Source organism: Brachyhypopomus gauderio, chromosome 14 (genome assembly GCF_052324685.1).
Source record: "Brachyhypopomus gauderio isolate BG-103 chromosome 14, BGAUD_0.2, whole genome shotgun sequence".
Lineage (NCBI taxonomy): Eukaryota > Metazoa > Chordata > Actinopteri > Gymnotiformes > Hypopomidae > Brachyhypopomus > Brachyhypopomus gauderio.
The window spans coordinates 1302501-1322500 of record NC_135224.1 but is presented as its reverse complement, the minus strand read 5'-3'; the positions used below and the strand labels follow the sequence as shown (position 1 = coordinate 1322500).

At 47.1% G+C, this 20000-nt stretch overlaps 2 protein-coding genes across 5 annotated transcripts in view; one reads left to right on the top strand and one right to left on the bottom strand.

Annotated features, from left to right (window-relative positions):
• esyt2b (extended synaptotagmin-like protein 2b) overlaps positions 1-14333 on the bottom strand; it is a 38967-nt gene extending 24634 nt beyond the window's left edge. Inside the window, exons 1-7 of the mRNA XM_076972240.1 lie at positions 14228-14333; positions 12638-13062; positions 8590-8631; positions 5158-5292; positions 2520-2596; positions 2357-2429; positions 565-654 (exon numbers count right to left, since the gene is read on the bottom strand). Coding sequence (XP_076828355.1) covers positions 565-654; positions 2357-2429; positions 2520-2596; positions 5158-5292; positions 8590-8631; positions 12638-13062; positions 14228-14318 — 933 coding nt within the window. The 5' untranslated portion in view covers positions 14319-14333. The remainder of the gene's footprint in view (positions 1-564; positions 655-2356; positions 2430-2519; positions 2597-5157; positions 5293-8589; positions 8632-12637; positions 13063-14227) is intronic.
• dync2i1 (dynein 2 intermediate chain 1) overlaps positions 13755-20000 on the top strand; it is a 13776-nt gene continuing 7530 nt past the window's right edge. Inside the window, exons 1-10 of one of the 4 annotated variants that reach the window (XM_076972237.1) lie at positions 13755-14039; positions 14337-14390; positions 15089-15881; positions 16776-16816; positions 17274-17504; positions 17776-17850; positions 18187-18397; positions 18540-18639; positions 19076-19205; positions 19498-19609. In XM_076972237.1, the coding sequence (XP_076828352.1) occupies positions 13932-14039; positions 14337-14390; positions 15089-15881; positions 16776-16816; positions 17274-17504; positions 17776-17850; positions 18187-18397; positions 18540-18639; positions 19076-19205; positions 19498-19609 (1855 nt within the window). In that variant the 5' untranslated portion in view covers positions 13755-13931. Of the gene's footprint in view, positions 14040-14336; positions 14391-14932; positions 14967-15088; positions 15882-16775; positions 16817-17273; positions 17505-17775; positions 17851-18186; positions 18398-18539; positions 18640-19075; positions 19206-19497; positions 19610-20000 lie in introns of those variants that run through there. The other 3 variants (XM_076972238.1, XM_076972236.1, XM_076972235.1) reach the window with 3 other exon arrangements.

The window sequence follows — 20000 nt, the reverse complement described above, 5'->3', positions numbered from 1 at the left end:
CTTCCAAACCTGAGACCTACGACCTGAACCTCATGTGTCCTGGGACAGCCCGTGTCCTGGGGCAGCCCGTGTCCTGGGGCAGCCCATGTCCTGGGACAGCCCGTGTGTGGTGGCACAAGTTTAGCCATAGAATCGCAAGGCATGATGGGACACAGGACAATCATGGATATGGACATATGGATTCAACGATGCTTTGATACAAACAATTTGCATCGATGATCTTTAGTAATGAGTGACTTTGAGGAATTGTTGAAGTGTGGCTGAAGTGTGTTCACTGATCCAGCACACGCTTACACGCTTACACACTTACACACTTACACACCTACACACTCCTAAAACATTCCACACATTCTGTCACTGTCTCTCCTCTAGCCAGGGCTGCGTGCTAGTATTATTAACCCTGACCTACTGTGACATGACGATGTGTATCTGGTAGACGCCAAAGCACATCTGTCCCTGTGTACAAGGGCGCCTACCTTAACCATAACCCTACCATAACCCTAACCCTACCATAGGCTGTAAACATAAAATAAATGAATAAAGAAAGAAGCTTTAAACACTCACCGGTTTCTTGAGGAAGAAGATGGAGAAAGCACCAACCAGCGGCATTTCCCCCAGTAAAGGTTCCAACACCACCCGCAGTACACCATGGAGCTACACACACACACACATAATACACACGCACACACACACACACACACACACACACACACACACACACACACACACACACACACACACACACACACACACACACAATAATACATACACACACATGCACATAATAATACATACACACACACACACACACACACACACACACACAATAATACACACACACAATAATACACACACAAACACACACACACAATAATTCATACACATGCACATAATAATACACACACACACACACAATAATACACACACACACAAACACACATAATACACACACACAAACACACATAATACACACACACAATACACACACACACACACACAATACATACATACATACACACAATACATACATACATACACACACACACACACACACAATACATACATACATACACACACACACACACACACACACACACAATGCATACACACACACACACACACAGTTTTTTATTAAGACAATAAACGTTTCATGTGAAACATGAAAATATGAGCAATCTGTCCCCAGAAGTGTGGCGTGTCCCCTGGACAGAAACCATCCTGGAGTTGAGTGTGTGCAGTAGTCAAACTCCATCGCCATGACAGCGGCAGAGAGGACAGCGCGTTTAGCAGTACGGCTATGCTAACGTTACCCTCATAGTGCTCATTATAATAACGCTAATCGCTAAACCAGCCTGTTTAGATGTATTTGGCAGAATATGTCTGTCATATATTCATGAGCTAGCTACATAAACCTGGTTAACACTAGATTAACATACGACAGATTAAACGTGTGTGACGACAGCTTGTCCTTCGGACGCTGAGCCTCTTCATGTATAGACAGCACGGTTCAAAGGTTAAGAGGTCAAGCTAGAGGTCAACATTATGGACACTAGTCCCAGACTCACTGTACTGAGTAACAGCCCGTTTCCATGGTGACGAAGTGTCAAGTTTACTCACACAGATACAGGTTTAGCGCTCTGAGCTGACGTTTATGCTGGCTACGTTTTAAAGCTGTTTATTTATGCGTTCAGTTTTCAGAAACGGAACCCAGTGTCACCTTTACGGCTCTAAAGAGACGTGTGCAACGGAGAGATCTGTGTCTGAGATCAGGGAGCTTTAGTCGGGGTGACCAGGAGAGGAACCCCTGCTGTCCTGCAGGAACCGTGGGGAGGCTGAAATGTGTGTTAAACATCGTGATATCATTTGGAGATCTAAGTGGCAGATGGCAAGCACATCTAATGGAACACATACTGCACTTGTGTGTGTGTGTGTGTGTGTGTTAATGTGTGTGTGAGTGTATGTGTGCACTTGTGTGAATGCGTGTGTGAGTATTTGTGTGTATGCATATATGTATTATGTATGGGTGTGTGTGTGTGTTTGTTTGTGTATGTGTGTGTGTGTGTGTGTGTGTGTGTGTGTGTGTGTGTGTGTGTGTGTGTGTGTGTGTGTGTGTGTGCAGGGGCTGAGGGTGGGGTGGGGGGTTCAGTTCCTCTTAGAGCACGAGGGTATTTCAGTATTTGGTTACATGAACCACTATAAATACACACATACCCATTCTTTATAAATAGGCTGTGTTCAGGCCTGGATTCTTATGTCCAGGAAACACGACGTGATCTTCTGAGTCAAGCATTCTAGCCCAACACTCTCTCCACAGGGAGACACAGGGAGTCCAGAGACACGTGATACGCTGTCCTACCTGGACACTCCTGATCCCCGCTTTACAGTAGTAGCGTGTGATGTCCACCTCGATCTCTGTGTTGGCCACAAAACTGTAATCAGCAAACAAACGTCACTGTGAACTTTGCAGAGCAACTCAAGTCACCTGGAAGAAGTTCCAGAGAAACGAGATGAACCATCACCTGATCTGAACGTCCAGAATGATTTGTCGCTTGTCCACGTTCTCTGTGTAAACTTTGACCCCGTTTATCCTGAGAGGCTGTAGAAACAAACAGATGTGTGTGTGTGTGTGTGTTTGTGTGTGTGTGTGTGTGTGTATTTGAGCAGGTGTGTGTGTGTGTTCATGGGTTGGGGGAGTGAGTGTATTTAGCAATGCCTGACGGTGGCATTTTATTACCCAGAATCCATTGTGTCATGAAACTGGAAACTATTCCAAGTGACCAGCAGCTGCCTGTTCTGACAGCTCTTGCTTGGAGTCTGTTGCATTAGCTGTAGTTTCACAGCTCATACTGTAGCCCATTAGCTTTAGTTTTACAGCTCATACTGTAGCCCATTAGCTGTAGAAGTTTCACAGCTCATACTGAAGCCCATTAGCTTTAGTTTTACAGCTCATACTGTAGCCCATTAGCTGTAGAAGTTTCACAGCTCATACTGAAGCCCATTAGCTTTAGTTTTACAGGTCATACTGTAGCCCATTAGCTGTAGTAGTTTCACAGCGCATACTGTAGCCAATTAGCTGTAGTTTTATAGGTCATACTGTAGCCAATTAGCTGTAGTTTTATAGGTCATACTGTAGCCCATTAGCTGTAGTTTTACAGGTCATACTTTAGCCCATTAGCTGTTGTTTTATAGGTCATACTGTAGCCCATTAGCTGTAGTTTCACAGCTCATACTGTAGCCCATTAGCTGTAGTAGTTTCACAGCTCATACTGTAGTATTGAGGGCTTGGCTTTGTAGTTATCTGTTAGTGACTGAGCACAGGAAGATTGTGTTCACATGCAGGAAATGAAGCACACCTGCAGTCTGATCAAAGCTACTTCTACATCTGAAACAAACATGGCTGCCCTTGTGCTACATAAACCACACCTCACTTTAAGCAATTCCATTTCTAATACAATGGGAAGCCGGTTAGACGCGACCATATGAAGGCAGTAGCAGTGTGAAGTGAGTGGGAGTCAGACTGCAGTCACCCTGGTCCCTGGTCTGAGGAACAGAGCACTACAGTTCACTGACATACACCACCATGTATACACATGGACCACTTATAAATGAGACTCATTAAAGCACAGGATTAATGAAAGTAAGGAAGATGTTTTTCAAGTGTGTGTGTGTGTGTGTGTGTGTGTGTGTGTGTGTGTGTGGTGTGAGTGTGTGTGTGGTGTGTGTTGTTTGGTGTGTGGTGTGAGTGTGTGTGTATGGAGTGTGGTGTGTGGTGTGAGTATGTGTGTGGTGTGAGTGTGTAGGTGTGAGTGTGTGTGGTTGTGAGTCTGTGCAGTGTGTGGTGTCTTTGCATGACTGAGGTAGATACAGTCTGTTGTGTGTGTGCCTATGGTTGTTCATGCATGTAAGCATTGTGTGTTGTGCTGTGTTTCTGAGGTGTGTACCTGATCTCCCAGTGTTGTGTTTCTGAGGTGTGTACCTGATCTCCCAGTGCTGTGTTTTTGAGGTATATACCTGATCTCCCAGTGCTGTGTTTCTGAGGTGTGTACCTGATCTCCCAGTGCTGTGTTTCTGAGGTGTAGTGCTGTGTTTCTGAGGTGTTTACCTGATCTCCCAGTGCTGTGTTTCTGAGGTGTGTACCTGATCTCCCAGTGCTGTGTTTCTGGGGTGTAGTGCTGTGTTTCTGAGGTGTTTATCTGATCTCCCAGTGCTGTGTTTCTGAGGTCTTTACCTGATCTTCCAGTGCTGTGTTTCTGAGGTGTGTACCTGATCTCCCAGTGCTGTGTTTCTGAGGTGTAGTGCTGTGTTTCTGAGGTGTTTATCTGATCTCCCAGTGCTGTGTTTCTGAGGTGTTTACCTGATCTCCCAGTGCTGTGTTTCTGAGGTGTTTACCTGATCTCCCAGTGCTGTGTTTCTGAGGTGTTCACCTGATCTCCCAGTGCTGTGTTTCTGAGGTGTGTAGCTGATCTCCCAGTGCTGTGTTTCTGAGGTGTGTACCTGATCTCCCAGTGCTGTGTTTCTGAGGTGTTTACCTGATCTCCCAGTGCTGTGTTTCTGAGGTGTGTACCTGATCTCCCAGTGCTGTGTTTCTGAGGTGTGTACCTGATCTCCCAGTGCTGTGTTTCTGAGGTGTTTACCTGATCTCCCAGTGCTGTTTCTGAGGTGTTTACCTGATCTCCCAGTGCTGTGTTTCTGAGGTGTGTACCTGATCTCCCAGTGCTGTGTTTCTGAGGTGTTTACCTGATCTCCCAGTGCTGTGTTTCTGAGGTGTTTAACTGATCTCCCAGTGCTGTGTTTCTGAGGTGTTTACCTGATCTCCCAGTGCTGTGTTTCTGAGGTGTGTAGCTGATCTCCCAGTGCTGTGTTTCTGAGGTGTGTACCTGATCTCCCAGTGCTGTGTTTCTGAGGTGTTTACCTGATCTCCCAGTGCTGTGTTTCTGAGGTGTGTACCTGATCTCCCAGTGCTGTGTTTCTGAGGTGTTTACCTGATCTCCCAGTGCTGTGTTTCTGAGGTGTTTACCTGATCTCCCAGTGCTGTGTTTCTGAGGTGTGTACCTGATCTCCCAGTGCTGTGTTTCTGAGGTGTTTACCTGATCTCCCAGTGCTGTGTTTCTGAGGTGTGTACCTGATCTCCCAGTGCTGTGTTTCTGAGGTGTTTACCTGATCTCCCAGTTCTATCTTGGTGAAGGAGAAGGTGTTGAGGTGAGTGCTGGTTCCCTTCACTGCGGGTTCCACACTTTCCCGAAAAAGCTTCTCCACAAACTGGCACAAGTACGGCCACATCTGGCTCACTGTCTACACAGCAAAGACAAACACACTTCAGTACTAAATCCCATCACACTTCAGTACTAAAGCCCATCACACTTCAGTACTAAAGCCCATCACACATCAGTACTAAAGCCCATCACACCTCAGTACTACCGCCCATCACACATCAGTACTAAAGCCCATCACACATCAGTACTACAGCCCATCACACATCAGTACTACAGCCCATCACACTTCTGTACTAAAGCCCATCACACTTCTGTACTACCGCCCATCACACATCAGTACTACAGCCCATCACACATCAGTACTACAGCCCATCACACATCAGTACTAAAGCCCATCCCACATCAGTACTAAAGCCCATCACACATCAGTACTAAAGCCCATCACACCTCAGTACTACCGCCCATCACACCTCAGTACTACCGCCCATCACACATCAGTACTACAGCCCATCACACTTCAGTACTAAAGCCCATCACACATCAGTACTAAAGCCCATCACACTTCAGTACTACCGCCCATCACACATCAGTACTACAGCCCATCACACTTCTGTACTAAAGCCCATCACACATCAGTACTACCGCCCATCACACATCAGTACTAAAGCCCATCACACATGAATGAATGAATGAATTAATGTTTCAATTTATATAGTGCCTTATCTAGATACCCAAGGCGCTTTACAATTGTTAACACAGCTACGTTACAGACAACCAATCACATACACACCGGCGAGAAGCGGCAGCCAATTGCGCACAGCGTACTCTCTACCGGGATCCACAGCCCCCTGGGGGACTGAATGGGGTGCAGGAAGGGGAGAGAGGACAGACCCTAGTGGCAGAGCACCATATACCACTGGGCATACAAACACACACACATTCATGTACACACACTCAGACAACGACTTGTTTTTATTGAACAGAGAGAGAGAGAGAGACACAGACACACACTCAGGGAGAGACACAGACTCAGGGAGAATTTGTCTGGGACTGCCAATTTACCTAACCTCCATGTTTTTGGACTGTGGGAGATCCCGATCAGTACTACCGCCCATCACACATCAATACTACAGCCCATCACACATCAGTACTACCGCCCATCACACATCAATACTACAGCCCATCACACATCAGTACTACCGCCCATCACACATCAATACTACAGCCCATCACACTTCTGTACTAAAGCCCATCACACCTCAGTACTACCGCCCATCTCACATCAATACTACAGCCCATCACACTTCTGTACTAAAGCCCATCACACCTCAGTACTACCGCCCATCTCACATCAATACTACAGCCCATCACACTTCTGTACTAAAGGCTATCACACCTCAGTACTACCGCCCATCACACTTCAGTACTACAGCCCATCACACATCAGTACTAAAGCCCATCACACATCAGTACTAAAGCCCATCACACATCAGTACTACAGCCCATCACACTTCAGGACTACAGCCCATCACACTTCAGTACTACAGCCCATCACACATCAGTACTAAAGCCCATCACACTTCAGTACTACAGCCCATCACACTTCTGTACTAAAGGCTATCACACCTCAGTACTACCACCCATCACACTTCAGTACTACAGCCCATCACACTTCAGTACTACAGCCCATCACACTTCTGTACTAAAGGCTATCACACCTCAGTACTACCGCCCATCACACTTCAGTACTACAGCCCATCACACTTCAGTACTACAGCCCATCACACTTCAGTACTACAGCCCATCACACATCAGTACTAAAGCCCATCACACTTCAGTACTACAGCCCATCACACTTCTGTACTAAAGGCTATCACACCTCAGTACTACCGCTCATCACACTTCAGTACTAAAGCCCATCACACATCAGTACTACAGCCCATTACACTTCAGTACTAAAGCCCATCACACATCAGTACTAAAGCCCATCACACTTCAGTACTAAAGCCCATCACACTAGTAGTGCTAGGGTTAGGGTTAGGGTTGTGTAGTCCTGGGGTTAGTGTTAGGGTTGTGTAGTCCTGGGGTTAGTGTTAGGGTTAGGGTTGTGTAGTCCTGGGGTTAGTGTTAGGGTTGTGTAGTCCTGGGGTTAGTGTTAGGGTTAGGGTTGTGTAGTCCTGGGGTTAGTGTTAGGGTTAGGGTTGTGTAGTCCTGGGGTTAGTGTTAGGGTTAGGGTTGTGTTGTCCTGGGGTTAGTGTTAGGGTTGTGTAGTCCTGGGGTTAGTGTTAGTGTTAGGGTTGTGTAGTCCTGGGGTTAGTGTTAGGGTTAGGGTTGTGTTGTCCTGGGGTTAGTGTTAGGGTTAGGGTTAGTGTTAGGGTTAGGGTTGTGTAGTCCTGGGGTTAGTGTTAGTGTTAGGGTTGTGTAGTCCTGGGGTTAGTGATAGTGTTAGGGTTGTGTAGTCCTGGGGTTAGTGTTAGGGTTAGTGTTAGGGTTAGGGTTGTGTAGTCCTGGGGTTAGTGTTAGTGTTAGGGTTGTGTAGTCCTGGGGTTAGTGATAGTGTTAGGGTTGTGTAGTCCTGGGGTTAGTGTTAGGGTTAGGGTTAGTGTTAGGGTTGTGTAGTCCTAAGATGAAGCTCTCTGTACTCTGGTTGAACAACCTCACTTTCCTCACCAGTGTGAACACAGAAGTGACATATATCCACCAGATTGCTCAACTCTGAAGAGCGAGTGATCCTGAATATTTAGAGACGCCAACTGAGATGGTTTTGAGATCTCATAAAACGATCTCATTACAGCTGATCCAGACATGACCCACTGGAAGGTGGCAGAGCCTTGGCTCACTGTAGGCTTTAAATATCACAGCTGGCCTGCAATCGTCTGGGTAATCCTGCTACCATGGCGACCCTCACCAGGAAAAGCGGAAAAGAAGATGATGGAGAGAAAGAGGGACACAGAGAGACTTGGTTGTTCCAGATGCAAGACTATATATACCAGCCTGGTGTAGAGAGAGGGGGAGGAGAGAGAGAGAGAGAGAGAGAGAGAGAGAGAGAGAGAGAGAGAGAGAGAGAGAGAGAGAGAGAGAGAGAGAGAGAGCATGCAAGAGTGTGCACATGGGAGGAAGTGACTATAGGAGAACAAAAGAACACACACACACACACACACACACACACACACACACACACACACACACACACACACCACACCCACACACACACACACACACACCACACCCACACACACACACACACACACACACACACACACACACACACACCACACCCACACACACACACACACCACACCCACACACACACACACACACACCACACCCACACACACATTCCTGAGTTCAGGATATGTGTGCAATCATTTCTTACCTTGTTTACCCACTCAACTCTCTCCACATCTGGAAAATGAATCTGGAAAACAAACAAATACACAGGTAAATAAGTAAGATAGATAGATAGATAGATAGATAGATAGATAGATAGATAGATAGATAGATAGATAGATAGATAGATAGATAGATAGATAGATAGATAGATATGAACATTAATACTCAGACGTGTATAAAACAGACACACTTGTGCAACAAACTACAACGTGACTAAAAAAATTTAATCATCAGGGGTTAGGGATGCTTAAAGTAACCATGGCAATGATGCAGCTACAGAGCCAGTGAATAGAGGAAATAACTAGACGCTGCCTTACAGATGTGTAACCTTGAGAAGAACCTGGTCTAATGTTTGAACCGTGAAGCAGTCAGACAGGAACAGTGTTCACTTACGACAATCGCATGCAGACTGTCCAGAATCATGTAAGCAAGGACCATCCTGGCACTTAAGTAAGCATGTTTTGAGGATTAAGTGATGCTTATTAAGTATGTTTTCAAGGTTAAATTATGCTTATTTAAGTATGTTTTCCAGGTTAAGTGATGCTTATTTAAGCATGTTTTCCACATTGTGGAGTGAGAGTGACACACATTCCTCACCTGCACTGATGGTGTTCCTAAAGACATTAGAAGAAATTTAGCTCAATAAATGTGCTTAAAGTCAGACAGTAGAGTCTGATTAGAGCCTGCAGTGTCCGATTAGAGCCTGCAGTATCTAATTAGAGCCTGCAGTGTCTGATCCACAGAGGTACTCCTCTGGAGGTGCCACTATAGCTTCTGTTTAAGAGCAAACTGTAATCTGTCCCTTTACAAAAAAAAGAATCAGAATCTATGTTTGATCTTAAAGTTGAGTGCACTTCTCAGAATGATCAAACCCTCACCGTGTATTTACAATGTCGTGGTACATAAAAGAGAGTGAAGAAACTCATAAGCATAAGGGGACATATCGCTAAATTCTGGGGCACCACTGTAGGAAGTGTTGGAGGGCCTTTTAAAATTAGTTTCTGTTTTTTTATGATCCCTTCTCTTACACACGCACATGAGCCATGTCCCTAAAATATAAGAGTCTGTGATCACACATAACCTTGCTGGAGTCCCAGAACAAGCTCACCCATCGCTGGTTTTAACTCTGGGGAGTTTCTTCTGCTACCACAGACCCTGGTGTGATGTGACTGCACTGTGAAGCAGTCAGGAACACAGTTATCTGATGGCAGATTTAAGTTTAGAGATGGATGTAAAGACAGACAGCAGAGCCCTTGGAGGACCTGAACCACAGAGATACACAAGTACATTCCCCTCTATTGCTACTGTGTAATACCAAACTGTGATCTGTCCTGTGTGCACCGATCCTGGTACTGTCATTCTGTGCAGAATGTCATCTGCGGTTTCGTTGGTTTCCATGGTTTCTTTCTCTTCCTTCAACTTCAGACATATTTTAGCACATCATCATACTGTCCAGCCCTGTTGAAGAACACTCACCCTGTAGATCCAGCCCTGCTGAAGAACACTCACCCTGTAGATCCAGCCCTGCTGAAGAACACTGACCCTGTAGATCCAGCCCTGTTGAAGAACACTCACCCTGTAGATCCAGCCCTGCTGAAGAACACTGACCCTGTAGATCCAGCCCTGCTGAAGAACACTCACCCTATAGATCCAGCCCTGCTGAAGAACACTCACCCTGTAGATCCAGCCCTGCTGAAGAACACTCACCCTGTAGATCCAGCCCTGCTGAAGAACACTCACCCTGTAGATCCAGCCCTGCTGAAGAACACTCACCCTGGAGATCCAGCCCTGCTGAAGAACACTGACCCTGGAGATCCAGCCCTGTTGAAGAACACTGACCCTGGAGATCCAGCCCTGCTGAAGAACACTGACCCTGTAGATCCAGCCCTGTTGAAGAACACTCACCCTGGAGATCCAGCCCTGCTGGATCCAGTACTGGACTTTGATTTTTCTTACCTACTTCAACACACTCAGTACAGACTAGCAAGTAAATGCCAAGATCTTAATGAGACCAGACCACTTCTGGAGCACAGAGACACTGAAATGAGCACATGGTTCCCAGCACAGGGACTAAATGTACCAGATCTAACACACCTCATCCAGATCTAACACACCCCAATCAGATCTAACGCACCTCATCCAGATCTAACGCACCCCATCCAGATCTAACACACCCCATCCAGATCTAACTCACCCCATCCAGATCTAACACACCCCATCCAGATCTAACACACCTCATCCAGATCTAACACACCCCATCCAGATCTAACACACCCCATCCAGATCTAACACACCCCATCCAGATCTAACACACCCCATCCAGATCTAACACACCCCATCCAGATCTAACACACCCCATCCAGATCTAACACACCTCATCCAGATCTAACACACCCCATCCAGATCTAACACACCCCATCCAGATCTAACACACCCCATCCAGATCTAACACACCTCATCCAGATCTAACACACCTCATTCAGATCTAACACACCTCATTCAAATCTAACACACCTCATCCAGATCTAACACACCTCATCCAGATCTAACGCACCCCATCCAGATCTAACGCACCCCATCCAGATCTAACGCACCCCATCCAGATCTAACGCACCTCATCCAGATCTAACACACCCCATCCAGATCTAACACACCTCATCCAGATCTAACACACCTCATCCAGATCTAACACACCCCATCCAGATCTAACACACCTCATCCAGATCTAACACACCTCATCCAGATCTAACACACCTCATCCAGATCTAACACACCCCATCCAGATCTAACACACCCCATCCAGATCTAACACACCTCATGCAGCAGGTTCACCTGGAAAGTTACACAAGCACTAAAATGATTCAGTCCTGTACTGGGTCCAGTATCCCTCAGGTTCTTATCCATAACATCTTTCATAGATTACATTCAATGTACGTAGATTACATACATCCTACATAGTGTTGGTCATGCAGTAACTGTAACAGTGCTGATCACGTAGTAACAGCTCTGGTATTACTCCCAACGTCAAAATGTAGACTCAAAACTGATCTGGTCTTCAGACTGTAATGACAGTAATCACAGTAATGACTGTGTGGCAGATATAACAACTATATGGCTATAAAGACACAACAGATCCTGAACCAACACCCAGCAGGACTAAACCTGGAGTGATCCACACACACACACACACACACACACACACACACACACACACACACACACACACACACACACACACACACACTCACACACCCCCCCACACACACACACATAAACACCCCACACACACACACACTGCTGCTGAAAGTCATCCAAACTTGCCCTGTGAACTGGGTTTCCACAGAGGTCAAAAAATTACCACACACACACAAACACACACACAGATCAGTTATCAGTCACATTGTAGGTTTCAGGCTGATGTGTGTGGTATTCCGATCAGCTGACATGTCACCTGATGGCACATTGGGTGACATATTGACCTCACCACCATGTCACCATGACCTGCACTGGGACACATTCATCTGTGATTTTCAGTTTACTGGTTTCACACCAGCAGTAATTGGCCTCTGTCTGAGAAAACGTGCACACACTGTGGACAGGCTGAGGACACACCGGGAGCTGAGACACCGGGAGCTGAGACACCGGGAGCTGAGACACCGGGAGCTGAGCTGGGCATGTCCTGCAGAGCTGCTGGTGACCTCCGACCCACAGCACAGGTCCAACTGACCTGAAGGTGCTGCCCGCTTCCCTTGTTCAAATGACAATTAACCATATCTGGTTTGCTCCAAAGTTCCCCTTTAAGCTAGTTCACAAAAAGCTTCATGTAACACTAATGAAATCTTAAAATAGCAAAGCTGAAAGCAGAGACTGATGAAATTTGATTTTCACAGAGCCTCATATTCAGCAGTCAGAGCCCCAAATGTTTTTGTTGATGGCTGCTCTGTGAACTTGTGGTAAACAAACTCCACCTGTGAAAGTGAGTAAAGTGAGTCTACTCCAGGTTTCAGTGGTGCGGTGGTGGTGTTACTCACCCATGAGGGCAGCTGGTCGGTCTCCAGGTCGTGTGTGGAGGTTCTGTCCTGCTGCTGGAGGAACCCCAGCGCTCTGCTCATCCTGGAGACCTTACAGCTCGTGTTCCTGCTCCACAACACAAACACGGCGAGCCCGATCAGCACCCAGCTGAAGCTGAACTCCAGGTAGCCCAGCACGTAGATGGGGAAGATCACCACGAACGTCTTCGCCAGGTGCGTCCATGGCCACGCCGCTTCACCCGCAGGAGCGTCTGTCCCGTGTCCCGTGTCCCCCGGTCCCGGGGCGTCTGTCCCGTGTCCCGTCCCCCCCGGTCCTGGAGCGTCTGTCCCGTGTCCCGTGTCCCCCGGTCCCGGGGCATGTGTCCCGGGTGAGCCGGTCCCGTCCACATCGGTCATGTTGTCTGATATGTCCGTCTGTAATGTTCCTATAATAAAACGCACCGTCTCTCCGGTTCCTATAATAAAACACCGCGCCGTCTCTCCGATTCCGGTGTGCCGCTCCGACCGCTGCGGTAAGAAGACGGAGTTGCTGCGGGACCCCGAGCGCTCCTGCACGGTGGTTCAGAGGTGCAGCACACACCGACCAGCCGCAGGACGGACACCGCCGCGCGCGACCGCGCTCGTGCAGCTCGCCTTCATCAGATCTCCGTTAGATCACGTGAGATCAAACCGGCACCGACCGCGGGACGAACTCACCGGAGACGCGCGTGTCACGTGGTTCACGTGCGACCGCAAGACTACGGGAGAGCGAGACCCGTCCGCACACGCGGGACCCTGGACACGCGCTCGTGCCGCACGCGCGCTCGCTATGCAGTACCGTCGGTGGGTTCGGAGCGCGCGGGCAGAATCGCCACCACGCGCTCACCGTCCGTAGGTACATAAAACACCGAGATAAACGGGTGTTTGTGTTTTAAACACACCAGATTTTAGTGCTGGGGAAAATATGTATTTGTATTTGTCACAGACTGTCAGAGAAACAGATTATAAACATTTATTAACAACCAATAGTCCCGGGTAAATAACACTAACAGAACAGGCTGTATGATCCCGTCAGGTGGTTTTATTAAAGTAGTTTATTGTGTCTATAAGAACTACGAGGGCGCTGTAAACATCTCCGTGTGGTTTATGGACTTTCTCGAAGTAAACTCAGTTATCTTTACACGGCCGTGTGTGGACGTTGAACGTCTCGATAATCAGCGCGACAGACTGCGTCTCCATGGTGACCCGCGTGTTGTAGCGAGTTTTCGTCAGTCGATCGCTCACCCTGTAGTCAGGCTAATGTGACGCAGTTACCATGGTAGCGTTCAACCGCGCATGCGCCGTGGTGGTCGGGGTGTCATGGCGGAAACAGTGTCAACATAACCCAGTTATGAGCGAGGACCGCGGGATGTATTCACACAAGGTAACGAACACGTCTGTGTTTATAACGGGTTATAACCACACCACTATATTATATATATTATATATCTACCGCCACATCTTTAGTCAGCGGGCTAGCTAGCCGCGTAGCTAACAGCTCACAATGAAAACAGCGCGTTTGTCCTGCGTGTGTGATTGAGTCCCGAGACTCTGTGTTTTTGTTCTACTTACTCCTTCTTGTCGGAACCGAAGCCCCTTTCTGCCTGGACACGGTGAGGATTACTGTGATACAGCAAACGCTTATTGTGATTGTCAACTCCATCTTTTCCCCATTTCTTAGAAAATAACAAAAGAGGACACGTGGAGACCTGAGGACTTAATCAGACACGTGCAGGTAGGTTTAATCAGACACGTGCAGGTAGGTTTAATCAGACACGTGCAGGTAGGTTTAATCAGACACGTGCAGGTAGGTTTAATCAGACACGTGCAGGTAGGTTTAATCAGACACGTGCAGGTAGGTTTAATCAGACACGTGCAGGTAGGTTTAATCAGACACGTGCAGGTAGGTTTAATCAGACACGTGCAGGTAGGTTTAATCAGACACGTGCAGGTAGGTTTAATGAGACACGTGCAGGTGGGTTTAATGAGACACGTGCAGGTAGGTTTAATCAGACACGTGCAGGTAGGTTTAATCAGACACGTGCAGGTAGGTTTAATCAGACACGTGCAGGTAGGTTTAATCAGACACGTGCAGGTAGGTTTAATGAGACACGTGCAGGTGGGTTTAATGAGACACGTGCAGGTAGGTTTAATCAGACACGTGCAGGTAGGTTTAATGAGACATGTGCAGGTAGGTTTAATGAGACATGTGCAGGTAGGTTTAATCAGACACGTGCAGGTAGGTTTAATGAGACACGTGCAGGTAGGTTTAATGAGACATGTGCAGGTAGGTTTAATGAGACACGTGCAGGTAGGTTTAATCAGACACGTGCAGGTAGGTTTAATCAGACACGTGCAGGTAGGTCTCTCTGGGTGTTAGAGATTTGTGCTGGGGGAGTGAGAACAACACATTTGTGAGAGTGTGACTTGTAGGGTCAAGATCAGAAGAGCCAGAGGAGAACGCCATCTAAGAGAGAGGAGCAGAGAACCCACAGGACTGGAGAGACAACGGAGCACACACAGAAAGACTCGGAGAGAGATGTAAGGAGGGAGAGAGAGAGACAGAGGGAGAGAGAGGGGGACAGGGAGAGAGAACACACAAGAGACAGAATAAATCTCAAAGATCAAGAGAAGTACAGAGAAGAGGAGAGCAGGAGGAAAGAGAAGAGGGAGAAGGAGAGGAGAAAAGAAAGAGAAAGGGAAGGATTCAGGGATGGAGAACAGCTGGGTTGGGAGAGGAGAACTAATCGAGATGAAAAAGAGACCCAAGACCAAGTGGATATGCACATTCAGACATATAAAGACAGAAAGAGAGAAGAGAATCAGGTGAGATACACAGATAGAGAGAGGGATAGAGAGAGAGAGAGATGGAAAGAGAAGGAAAGAGAGAAGCGGAGAAAAGACAAAGAAAAGAAAGAGAAAGACAGGGGAAAAGACTATGACTGGGAGAGAGTGAGGGATTGGGCAGAAGGTAGACAGAGAGAGAAAGAAAGTGAGAGGGAAAAAAGGGCAGAACGAGGCAAAGAGCGAAAGACAGAAAAGGAAAGAAGAAAAGAAAAGGAGGGAAGTAGAGATGTGGAAGATGAGCGCAGGGAGAAAAAGAAAGAACATGACAGAGATAGGAGAGAAAGGCACAGAGAGAGGGAGCGTCCAGGAGAGCAGGACGAATGGAGAGAACGAGACAGACGAGAGAAGCTTGGACAGCTGTCTGGACCTGTGGACAGAGGTGAGGTGATCCCACAGTTAATCCTGCTGTAGAACGCCCCTGTGATGTCCTAGTACACTAATAAAGCCCCTGTGATGTCCTAGTATACTAATAAAGCCCCTGTGATGTCCTAGTACACTAATAAAGCCCCTGTGATGTCCTAGTATACTAATAAAGCCCCTGTGATGTCCTAGTATACTAATAAAGCCCATGTGATGTCCTAGTACACTAATAAAGCCCCTGTGATGTCCTAGTACTTTAATAAAGCCCCTGTGATGTCCTAGTACACTAATAAAGCCCATGTGATGTCCTAGTACTCTAATAAAGCCCCTGTGATGTCCTAGTACACCATTTAAGCCCCTGTGATGTCCTAGTACACCATTTAAGCCCCTGTGGTGTCCTAGTACACCAATAAATCCCCTGTGATGTCCTAGTGCTCTAATAAAGCCCCTGTGATGTCCTAGTACACTAATGAAGCCCCTGTGATGTCCTAGTACACTAATAAATCCCCTGTGATGTCCTAGTAAAATAATAAAGCCCGTGTGATGTCCTAGTACAATAATAAAGCCCATGTGATGTCCTAGTACACAAATAAAGTCCCTGTGATATCCTAGTACTCTAATAAATCCCCTGTGATGTCCTAGTACAATAATAAAGCCCCTGTGATGTCCTAGTACACAAATAAAGTCCCTGTGATATCCTAGTACTCTAATAAATCCCATGTGATGTCCTAGTACAATAATAAAGCCCCTGTGATGTCCTAGTACACAAATAAAGTCCCTGTGATATCCTAGTACTCTAATAAAGCCCCTGTGATGTCCTAGTACAACAATAAAGCCCGTGTGATGTCCTAGTATACTAATAAAGTTCCTGTGATGTCCTAGTACACTAATAAAGCCCCTGTGATATTTTCAGATGAAAGAAGAGAGAGGAGAAGAAGTGAGAAAGAACAGCAGGTCAGAGTGAAATCTGCTTCAAACTTCTACCTACAGTACAGAGTCTGTTGTAATGTCACTAACTAGACATCTGTGAGTGGAGCTGGTGTGAAGCTGGGTTTGGGTGGTGCTGGGTGTTTGGGTGGTGCTGGGTGTTTGGGTGGTGCTGGTGGGAAGCTGTGTTTGGGTGGTGCTGGGTGTTTGGGTGGTGCTGGTGGGAAGCTGTGTTTGGGTGGTGCTGGGTGTTTGGGTGGTGTTGGGTGTTTGGGGGGGTGCTGGTGTGAAGCTGTGTTTGTGGGCTGCTGGGTGTTTGGGGGCTGCTGGGTGTTTGGGGGCTGCTGGGTGTTTGGGGGCTGTTGGGTGTTTGGGTGGTGTTGGGTGTTTGGGGGGGTGCTGGGTGTTTGGGGGGCTGCTGGGTGTTTGGGGGCTGCTGGGTGTTTGGGGGCTGCTGGGATATTGACGTCCCTCCTGTCTGCAGAAGGCTGGGGGGAGTGTTGGAGACCTCTGTGATGACCAAGAAACCCAGCGTCCCTACAAGCACCATCACCAGCACCATCACCAGCACCATGGAGAGGGTGAAGCAGTGACTGACAGAACGAACACTAGAGAGGAGAAGAAGAAGCGTGAGGAAAAGAGACATGAGGACAGCAGGAGTAGTGATCAGAGACACCAAACATCTGAGAGGATCCACAGCAGGAGAGACCAAGAGGTCAGATGTTCTCCTGGGTGTGGGGCGTCACCAGCAGTGTGTGGTTCAACACAGTCAGAACAATCAGTAATGACCACATTGTCTTATGACCCATGTTAACATTAGAGAACCTATTATTAACTGGTCATTTCTGATGTGTGACATTCTGAATTATAAAACAGGAGAAGGCTATAAGGCAGTGTGTGTGTGTGTGTGTCTAAATGTTATATAGAAAGTGAAACTTCTCAGGACATTGTGATTGGTTTCCCCTTGACCTGTTGTGTACATGCAGGTGGAGAATGAAACCGGTGAGGATGATGATGTAGAGGGAGGGATGAAGAACAAGGACTATGAGGAGGATTTTGAGGTCAGCCCACAGCTGTGTGCTCTGTCCTCTTAGTCACAACCCACAATCTTCTTTATTTCTTTGTCTGTTTCTTTGTCTAGTTGTGTATGATGCATCATTACATGACGATTGTGTCATTTTTAGGCAGGAAAGATAAACATGTACAGTAGAACTATAAACATGAAAGAGTAGAATTATAAACATGTACAGTAGAATTATAAACATGTACAGTAGAATTATAAACATGTACAGTAGAATTATAAACATGAAAGAGTAGAATTATAATTATGAAAGAGTTGCTTTGGCCTGTTTGCTCATAATCTGAATGACCAAAGCAACCTGTGTCTCTTCATGTAGGATTATGAGGAAGACTTTGAGGACTTGGATGAAGATGAAGGAAAGGATGAAGAGGAAGATGAAAAAGGAGAGAGAGAAGGATGGAGGGAGCTGAGTGCGCAGAGAAGGGATGAGATCAGGGCCATTCAGAGAGCCATGGAGGAGGAGAATGAGCTGGTTAGCTCCGCCCACTCGTGGCCCCCAACCAAAGAGGATGCCCCAGCCCACAAAGGTAGCCACGCCCACTGTGTGCCTGCAGGAGTACCTTCTTATTCATGTCTTATTCTGCTGCTTATTCTTAACTTTCACATCCACTAGTCGGTTTACAGGCTGTGCGTGTGTGTGTGTGTGTGTGTGTGATCGTGTGTGTTTAGTGAGTGTTCAAACAGAAAGCCGTCCAGCCCGAGTTGGAACAGTGATTGACTTCACAGCAGCGAGGCAGAGAGAGATCAGTCACACTGCCCACAAACAGCAGTGAGTGATCACACCAAACACACACACACACACACCCACACCAAACACACACACATACGGCCTACTGAACACACACAGCTTACTGAACACACACACTCTGTTTACTGAACATTTACATTTACGGAATTTGGCAGACGCCCTTATCCAGAGTGACTTACATTTTATCTCATTTTTATACAATTGAGGGTTAAGGGTCTTGCTCAGGGGCACCTCAGTCATGGCCTCAAGTCTGGGAATCGAACCCACGACCCTCCGGACACAAGACCAGTTCCCTAACCACCAGGCCATGACTGTGAACACACACGCAGTTTAGTGAACACAGCTTACTAATGTAAGACTATATGTAAAGCGATGTCCATTGATGTTTTGAGATTGAATTAAATGATTGATGAATTAATTGATAAGGGGAGTATTTGAAAGTGTGTTTGTGATGTAGGAAACGCTGTGCTGAACTCTTGCGGTTGATTGATCTGGATTTCTCAGTGACGGAGTCTCTCCTGGATCTCACTCCAGTCAGTGAATATGACCTGTACATCAAACGCTTTGGATCCAGTAACACAAAACAGGTCTGTGTGCTTATAGACTAAACAAACATGTTCCAGTGTTCCTCGGAGATGAGGAAAGGAGGATAAATGCAAGTCTGTAGGAAGGTCTGTGTGGTTGTTGGAAGGCTTCAGTGAGGTCTGTGTGGTTGTGGGAAGGTCTGTGTGGTTGTTGGAAGGCTTCAGTGAGGTCTGTGTGGTTGTTGGAAGGTCTGTGTGGTTGTTGGGAGGCTTCAGTGAGGTCAGTGTGGTTGTGGGAAGGTCTGTGTGGTTGTTGGAAGGCTTCAGTGAGGTCTGTGTGTTGTCATGGCTGCAGGTCTATGTGCAGTGCAATGAGGATAACACAGACCGCGACACTCAGACAGAGGAGCCTGACACGCATGAGCAGTGGACCCAACATCCAGCAGAACCCAGCGCTGTGTGTGGAGGTACTGAACACCCCGGATACACACACACACACACACACTCTGGAGGTACTGAACACCCCGGATACACACACACACACACACCCTGGAGGTACTGAACACCCCAGATACACACACACACACACACACTCTGGAGGTACTGAACACCCCGGATACACACACACACACACACTCTGGAGGTACTGAACACCCCGGATACACACACACACACTCTGGAGATACTGAACACCCCGGATACACACACACACACTCTGGAGGTACTGAACACCCCGGATACACAAACACACTCTGGAGGTACTGAACACCCCGGATACAGCACACAAACACACTGGAGGTACTGAACACCCCAGATACACACACACACACTCTGGAGGTAGAGAACACCCCGGATACA